The sequence below is a fragment of the Mya arenaria genome, chromosome 13, assembly GCF_026914265.1.
Source record: "Mya arenaria isolate MELC-2E11 chromosome 13, ASM2691426v1".
In the NCBI taxonomy this organism is placed as follows: domain Eukaryota; kingdom Metazoa; phylum Mollusca; class Bivalvia; order Myida; family Myidae; genus Mya; species Mya arenaria.
In genome coordinates, this window is record NC_069134.1 from 65758703 (window position 1) to 65767788 (window position 9086).

At 32.5% G+C, this 9086-nt stretch overlaps 1 protein-coding gene across 1 annotated transcript; it reads right to left on the reverse strand.

Moving 5' to 3' along the window:
- On the reverse strand, positions 1–2426 carry LOC128215477 (ATP-dependent DNA helicase RecQ-like). Its single transcript, XM_052922159.1, has 4 exons — positions 2057–2426; positions 1213–1293; positions 222–887; positions 1–44 (listed from the first exon to the last, which is right to left on the reverse strand). The coding sequence occupies exons 1-4, from the start codon at positions 2424–2426 to the stop codon at positions 1–3; spliced, it is 1161 nt and encodes a 386-aa protein (XP_052778119.1).
- Positions 2427–9086: the final 6660 nt, after the last annotated feature.

The following is a 9086-nucleotide window of genomic DNA, read 5'->3' on the forward strand; positions in this document are numbered from 1 at the left end:
TCAATAACTCCAATCTGAATCCGAATTTGATGAATCTGGTGAATCTGAAGAAAAAGAAGGCAATGTGCTCTCAAAATTAGGATGATTAAAAAGTGAACATGATTTATCATCACAGTTACATAAAATTGAATACAAATCACAGCACAAATGTTTACATATTGGTGCAAGCTTAGCATTATAAGCGTTTAGAATCTGCTGTCTTCTACACAGTCCTGTATTACCCAGGTAGTTTTTCATGTCCATATCATTTTTTTTACATTGCTTAGCATTATAAATAAGCAATCCAGTTGCAAAGGATCCATCTCTTCCGGCTCTTCCATATTGTTGAACAAAACTGTCCATGTCGGCTGGAGGCCCACAATTTACAACATGTTTCACTCCTTGGAAATTGACTCCCATTCCTGCAGCACTAGTGGCAGCAAGAATTCTTATTGATCCATTTATGTCATTCATATTTTTCTTAACATTTTCTTTCACTTCATCTGATGTGTTTGAATGGAACATTTCTATGTAGTGAATTTCTAAACCTAACTGAAGTCTGAACATAGTAAATATTTCACTGCATGACTTAATTGACTGACAAAAGATAATGTACCTTTCACAAGTATCTTTTTCAGCTTTAACTTTTTGAATGATGAAGAAAAATATTTCAGATAGAGGAATTGTACTTTTCACTTTAGTTACAAATAACTTTATGTTTTCAAGGTCAGGGTTATCTATAATTTCAAAACAGCTTTTCATGCAAAACATGGACTGAAGCTTCATTCTCGCAGCTTTATTGGCTGTGGCTGTAATCAACAAAACTGGACAGTCGATCAATGATCTGATTTTTCCAAGCTTGCTAAACCATGGTCGAAATGGAATGTCTGCCTTTTCTGAACTGCCCCCTGGAAGATAAAATACAACATAAATAAGTTGATATTCAAGTTTTCAATATGTCTAACATACAAACTAAAAACAAATAACCATAAAAGTTTTAAATTGGAAGTTTTTAGTTTTAATTAAATGTTCCCAACATGATATTTGTATACAAGTTCCTCTAATTACAAACTACAAGTGGCAAATGATCTGTTGGTAAACCATTGTATTAAGTAATATCTCAACAGATAAAAGAAATGTTAATAGTACTGATATACTACAATGTTTTTAAGTCAGGTTAGGTTAAGTTAGGTTAAAGGCAAACTTAAATGAGTTATAAAGCTTTACACTTACCAGTGAAGAACTGTATGTGCTTCATCACAAGCAACTGGAAAGATGTTGTGCTCCTGAACATGCCATTCCATTTACTGACACCTTAAAATATACCAAAAACCATGCAATTTCTTGTCTTTGATAAGAATAAATTGTCTGATGGAAACTTTTTATTCAGTTTGCGAATTATTATTTCCCGTATTAACATCACAATCGAAGTTAAGAGCTGCACTCTCACAGATTGACAGATTATTTTTAGTTTTAGTGTCCGATTCAGCTAATTTACACATCAATGCCTTCAAACCAATCATATAAGGTAAAAATTTCATCAAGTGTTGGTTGCGCTTTTAGACATAAAACATCAATTTTAAAACTAAATATGAAAAACATCCATCTGATCTTTTGTTAGCAGTCGCATATCACTGGTTATCAGACATTTACTCCATTGGCTCCAATACAAAAAATAAATAAAAGAAGTTGTCAAAATGGTAAATCTGTGCGAGTGCAGCTTTAATAAAATGTATATATTATTTTTTACTAAGTAACTAAACCAATTACGACTCAATACTGGCAATCACTGTTGACTCACTTGGCTATTTTTTTCTAACCCTGACAGCTATGAAATGTCCTGCTTATCCCTCACTACTTATACTATTATCAATCTATTTTTAAAAAATAATTAACTGAATTTAAGATGTTACTAATCCCAGAACTTGGAAGTGTACTTAGAGCACATATCCATCTTTTCATAATTAATAGTAATTTAGAAAACTAGTGAAATTTTGTTCAGAGTCATTTATAAAAATAAAGAACACTAACTTGACAAAATCACAATAAAACGAGGATGAATAAAACAAAAACAAACCTAGAATATGTTCAGGTGATGTGTAAACAAATTGGAAGTCCCCATTCAATAGTGCTTCCTCATCATCCCGATCTGTTCCAATGTACGTCGCACTAAATCCAGCGGCAGACAAACATTCGCACTGTTCCTTCATAATACTTAGGAGCGGACACACAACCAGTACTTGACACTTTTCAACGTCACCGTGTAAATTAGTCCAGCATGGCTGGTATGCCTGGTAGCAAATACTTTTACCACCACCCGTCTTTTTACAGAGGAACACATCCTCTCCTTTCAATAAGCGCGTTATTGTTTGTTCTTGAAATGGCTTAAGCTCCTTTATTCCGAATTTATTTAGAATTTCCTCGCTAACATGCATGGAGGCCGACATATTTGATGTCCTGCCTAAAACGATTTGTAAGCCGTGATCTCATTGGATTATTTCGAACCGAGATTACAACCGTAACTTCCCGGCCATTTCCGCAGCGCATGAGGTGTGTCTCATGCGACCAATCAGGTGGCTGGATTTCACCTTATAAATTATTCATGAGTACGAGATTTTTACAGCTGATTTGTCCAGGGTATTATATAGGTTATAATACACTAGGGTGCCGAGGATGGTGGTCTATGCACACTGACTGCTGGCCTTAGCTTGGGAATAACACAGTTAAAATAACACTAAGGAACATCAACAAACCTTTGAGGGTAAAACAATCACACCCAGTGCGTTAGCTATTCCTGAGTTTAAATGTAAAGCGAAAACTTTTAAGTTATCAGATTTAAATTTAAGCTTTCTTAGCTGATAATATTGAAACGATCATTTGATGTTATATTGATATTGTTATAATTTGCCTTGTGTTCAGGTTTAGCTAACATTCGCACAATATAACTTTTTGTCCCTGCAGTTGTCTTTGTTGTATTTGTTACCAGCTATCAGTGTTTGCGCAACGATATTACAGGTTAACAAAACAAAACATCTAGCTAAGGTGAGAGACTATTCACCTTAAATGAGCGCAATGTTAGTGTGGTACTTGTTATCTCGCTAAAAATTCAAAACAGTTATAAAAATATCAAAACAAAATAACTATTTATAAATAATGACATTATATTACGAATTTACTGGTAAATATGTTTAAATCTAAAGGTTTAGCATACAATGAAACTGTTATATCAACGACGAGTTTAGTGTCGATATAAAACCTCTGCATTTAACACAATAAAGTAATAATGTTCTTCCTTGTTCATGTCATCTACATGAAACACATTCTCTGATCCTGTTTTAGATATATGTTCTTGCGATGATAACATGTTCGTTTCACAGAAACAAACAAACAATAAACATTTGGTTTATTATGCCTTAAAGCCACTGGCCCTTGTAAATATGGAAAAGCAAATTACCTTTGCAAAATTAAATATGGGATATTAAATAAAATTATTATCTCTTACGATACATTTAGGAACTGATGCGGAACATTACTAAAATAATTGTCATCTACGATACATTTCGACAATGATACAAAGTTGTATGACATATACAGCTTTTATTGGAATTTAGAAAAAAAATCACATAATGTGCCTTCCGTTTTTTTTAAATTCCTAAAGTAATAACCAATAATGTGTAGAACATAATTAAAATTAATCACGGCAATACATTTGCCCTTCGAATAGTTTGTGCGCTAGATATTTTGATAAAAACGACGTTTTCTTTAAGCACGTGTATTCTTAAATATTTCCCTTGAGATTTAGGCGCTTGCATTATGGATTGCATAACGTACTTCTTTCACTAAAATTGTCAAATAGGTTACATTGCAACCTACAAGCATTCATCTTCAATTTCCGTCTTAGAATTGCTTGGCAGTCCATCGAACGTATAAGTTCACTTTATCGGATGTTGATAGTATGCAGCAAACCAGAAATCGGTATGTTAAAAATGAAGTGTCGTTGTCCTTGACGGATATGAAGCTTGGATTGCTTTATTGTGAAGAATGGTGTTCTAAATCATATATCCATTCGCATATAAATTGCAATGAGCATCTTCAATTTTGCAAACAGTTAAGTCACGTAAACCGTGACTGCATTTGTACTGAGTATCCTTCCCGTAATTTCGACGACATCATTTTCATCACGTTCTCCTTGTTCTCCATCCAGAAAACTCAGTAACAAATATAAACTTCACAGGGGAATATATCACGGTGCCGTTACCTACAGATGTTGAGTAAAACGAGTAAACGGCCCGTTAGCTTATTCAATAGAGCTCGCGCCCTCTAGTTGTCCATGTGTTCTACATATACGGAAAACAAAAATTCAGTGTAACAGTTGTTTGTTTCAGTTTTTAATGAAAAAGGCCATCGTATTACACAGTGGGATTATTGATCGGTATCAGTATCAGAATTTCCCCGAACGATGTGTTAACATTGTTATTTGATAACATAACACGTACGTACAAGCAACGAAAACCTACCCATTAGAGTTTTTTCCCGTTCTTGAGATATTGATGGTCAAACATATCCTAGTTGTAAAAATAAGATTTGTGTTCACTGTTTCCTAATTTGGAGGAACTATTCCCTACCCAGGTAATCTCCTTGAACAAAATAAACTTACGGAGTATATTACACAACGATTGAAGTGCTTGTTTAACTAGGATTATGGTAAGGTAACATACTACTAATGCCTTTTCAACCGTTTAACGTAACCAAACATTTTCAAAACAATTTGTTCAAATTGAATTGATTTAAACAAAAAGTATGTCATGTTAAAATTGCGAAAACTCAATCTTTTTGCAGTTAACAACAATTGTTGTTGTTGATTTTTTGGCCAACATTCTAGTCCAGCAGAAAACAAATTGTTGTCTGAGCTATTTTTTATGTATTTCTTTTCTTTCCCATTGCAGATATTGGTCTTACTTACAGTACAACACCTACAATTAGTGAAAAGTATGACGTTTTAGAAACTGTTAGCAGCAGACATAGTAAAGATGATAACGAAGTCTTGTCTCTTTTTAACAGATAAAATTAGTCTCTATATTTCATAAGGGAGTAGCTGTCATCTGTTTGCACAAATTTGCTTGCACCTTCACTAACAGACAGTTTTATTCAAACAGACTGACCGACCTTTTTATTTTTATTACAATTTAAGCACCTGCTTAGTTCACTTGCACAACAGAAACATATGAATAAATGACAAAACCACCATTTTAGTCTGCAAATTTCAAGGTATGCGCTTGAAAAAATAGACTGATATTCTTTATTTTAGTTTGGCATGTTGACATTTTTTGCAAACAGTTAATGCACAGATTACTCATTTGAAAAAAAACTTCTTTAAAGACGAATCTAATGTGAACTGTTTTATAAATCATATAGTTCAAATGGTTGACTAGTGTTGCAAGGTATGAGGGAAAATCAATGTCATAAATAATTATGTTTCAGAAAAGAAACTTATCAAATAAACTTGCTTGAAACATTGGAAAGGCTTTAATTTGCAAACCGTATAAAATGGTTGTCCTGGTATAGAAATCAATACATAATCTCACGTCGATTTGGATATTTGGACATTTGGATATCTTATAATACAATATCGGTTCCGATCGTCTACAAGACTGATACCGATCATTATTTGAACAGTAAGGGCATTTCAATACTATAATGAAAAATACAGAGCAAGCCCAGTAGTCAAGTCTTTTTTAATACTTTTTACAATAATATTTGCAACTATATTTAATATGCAAGTGCATTTTGTGTAGTCAATTTTAAGGATAGACTTACATTTTCATATATAGATGTGTTTGAAATTCGACGAGATTTTTTTTCATTTTTTCTCAATCACTTTATATTTGTGACTTGCCTACTTTATAGTACCTTTAATGAAGTGTTAACAATCCTGTACAAACGCATGTAGCGTTAGTCATGTTTTCGTTTATTATTCTTTACTTAGTACACTTATCACAACTTACATAATTTTAACCATTACAATTCTACCATTTATCACTTAACTTTATTAAAGATAGTAATTTAATAACTGGATCGTTACATTATCATACACAGGGCGCCCCAGACTGAGACAGTCTGAAATTAACTAAAATTTATAACAGTTATGGTAAAGAAATATTTCGTCATAACATTAAAATTTAAAATTACAAAGAATAAAAATGAATTTTATTAAAATATTATCTAAGAAAAAGGAGAAGTTTTCTTGTGCAGACGGTTTTATTGTCACTTGATAATAGAAAACAAAACAGTTTTACGATAATCAGTTTTCTTTGATGCTTTACGATGAAATATGGGGTTTTAACAGTGAAATATCAACAGTGAAAATATCAATTTGATATTTTCACTGCAAAATAAGGCGTGAAAATATCAACTTTCAGAACTACTTTTAAATTCCTTTGTTGTTACATGTACTTGCCTTGATCAAAACAGAACATTGGACTTCAGTAAATTATGTCAAAAATGTTATAAAAAGAAAGAAATATTTTATAAATTTAAATAAATATATAATTGGAAATTAACAACTTACCGTTTATTACCGGTTATCCCGTTTATCAAACATTTTACTGATCTTTGAAGCTGAATGTTCGAACATTTGCTTTCATACCAAACAATTTACATACAAAAACAACTGTTTGAACATCAATAAAATTTAATATCCTCGTTAAAATGTATTTTGAACTGTTAACCGTTGTAGTAAGTAAAATGAGCTTCCTGGAGAATTCACACAATTTACAGATGATATGACTTTGTTTATCTGGAACAGTTCATGAAAGTATACTCGAATTAAGCAACCCAGGGAAGCATATTGCACCGTTAATAAATATTTTAATGCATTGGCGGGCATCCTGAAACAAAAGGAACAGTGCGTTTAATGGTTGTAGGTATGGAAACGTACATGAACACGTACAAGTTATGACTTGTGTTACGGAGCAATCTTTTTCCTCTTATTTTCTTGACGGTTCATCGTTTCACGATTAAACAAATTGCTTCTATATATAACATAAGTAAGGATACATAACAAAGCAGACGGTTCGCTTGATTCTTCTTGCCGTTTTTAATCATGAGAAAATGAACATTCATGTAAGCGTAAAGATTAATGACGATAACGGACGTATGCGTTTGTTTTGCCGGTATAAATATGAACGAAACTTCATTTGATTTTTGGATGTTTCGGTGCGTTTCAAGGGCATAAATCCGTTGTGTGTGGGGGTGTGTGCGTGCGTGCGTGCGTGCGTGCGTGCGTATGTGTTTGTGTGTGTGTACATGTATGTGGTGGGCGCACGCGTGCTTGAGTATTTTTGATCTTTTGAAAATATGGGACAACATAGATATGATTTGATTTATACTATGATTAATATTGTTATTGAATTATTATAATATCTATGTTCAAAATATATGGGAAAAAAGAACGGGATACCCATCCTCTAAGCATATCGCGTTAATGAGACGGAGACATTCTATATTTGTTTCAAATTGGGCAATCAACTTTACAAATATACCAGTGGGTGTATTGTACAGGGATTTTCGACGAGAAGTGCAGCATTATTCAGTTTTTCAGAATACACATGCCTTGGTGACTTGCATTGCAACGAAGGCTGTGTTTGCATTTAAAAATCGCACATGCCTTGTAGACTTGCATTGCAACGAAGGCTGTGTTTGCATTTAAAAATCGTAATATAACCACTTCAAATTAGAATGTAAAATTGTGCTACTGAAAATTAATATAACAGTGTTTCGAGTCTTAAATTTGCAGTTTGTTATCTAAGCGTCTGTAACCTTTATATACTGAGGGAAAGCTATTCCATTTGTTGTCTTGATTTTCATATATTGTGTCTTCAAACATTTGTCTAGGTAGAAATATAATTTTTCATAAATTCCTGAGTGACTATGATGTAAGGATTTCCTTTTCAGATAATTCAAGAGAAACGGCCAAAATTATTTGACTTTCAGGTTTATATTGCAGTTAATGATAAAAAAACACTGTTTTTTACCAATGATCGCTCAGATAAATATATCTATTGGACATGCACAGATGTCATTGAAGTTTAAAAATTTGTACTTAATAATTTTTTCTAAAATTCGGTAAATGTTTATATAAGCAAACAATTGGCATTCCAATGGATGCCAATTATGCACCTTTACTTGCAGACCTCTTTTATACTGCTATGAAAGTGAATATCTGTTGAAATTATCTAAGTCTGGAGATCTCGCTCTTTTTGATAAATTCAACACCACTTTTAGATATATTGATGATATTTTAAGTTTGGATACTCCTGTTTTTCCAGATAATATTCAATCGATATACCCTTCGCAATTGCAACTTAATAAATCTAATACATCCGATTTAAAAGCATCTTATTTAGATCTGCAACTAGAAGTAAACAAAGATTTATTGAGTATCAATCTTTAAGATAAGCGTGATGATTTTAATTTAAAAAGATAAATAATTACCCTTCCTTAGATGGAGATGTTCATTTTTCATCATCATAAAGTGTCTTTATTGCGCAGTTGATAAGATTTGCTAGAATATGTACAGATGTCAAACATTTCAGCTCTCGCAGTAAACTTATGACGGAAAAACTTCTAAAACAGGGTTTCAGATATTATAAATTAAGGAAAACTTTCTCAAAATTTGATAATGGTCATTATAATCGTATATCAAAGTACAACAGTAGACTTAAATCGCTGATTGCTAATAGTATTGATCATCCCGATTTTTATTGTGTTGTTTTAACGAAAATTCGTAACATTAAACTGTTTCCAGCAGGTAGTTTGGCCGATAGACTCAATGAATTACTTAGTTTTATTTAAACCGTGGATATAAAGGCATTCCATTGAAGAGTACTTCTAGTTTTTGAAGATTAATTCCTAAAACAAAATATAGGGTTGAATATAGCATCCTTACATAATTAAGCTTTCAGTCCTTTGCTTTCATGAAAAATTGGCAAATTCTGTGGCTGACTCGGAGTGTTTTGGCATGTGACGTCATTTTTTTCAAATATTTTACATAGGTAAGCTTTTGAAAAAAATGATTAGCTAGTATATGCTGCATTTATTTTTCTTTA

Coding starts and splice junctions, on each gene's coding strand:
- LOC128215477 (XM_052922159.1), bottom strand. CDS start 2,426: ATGTCGGCCTCCATGCATGTTAGCGAGGAAATTCTAAATAAATTCGGA. Junction 1,294..2,056: donor ATCACCTGAACATATTCTAG/GTTTGTTTTTGT, acceptor GTATATTTTAAG/GTGTCAGTAAATGGAATGGC. Junction 45..221: donor GGACATGAAAAACTACCTGG/GTAATACAGGAC, acceptor CTTTTTCTTCAG/ATTCACCAGATTCATCAAAT.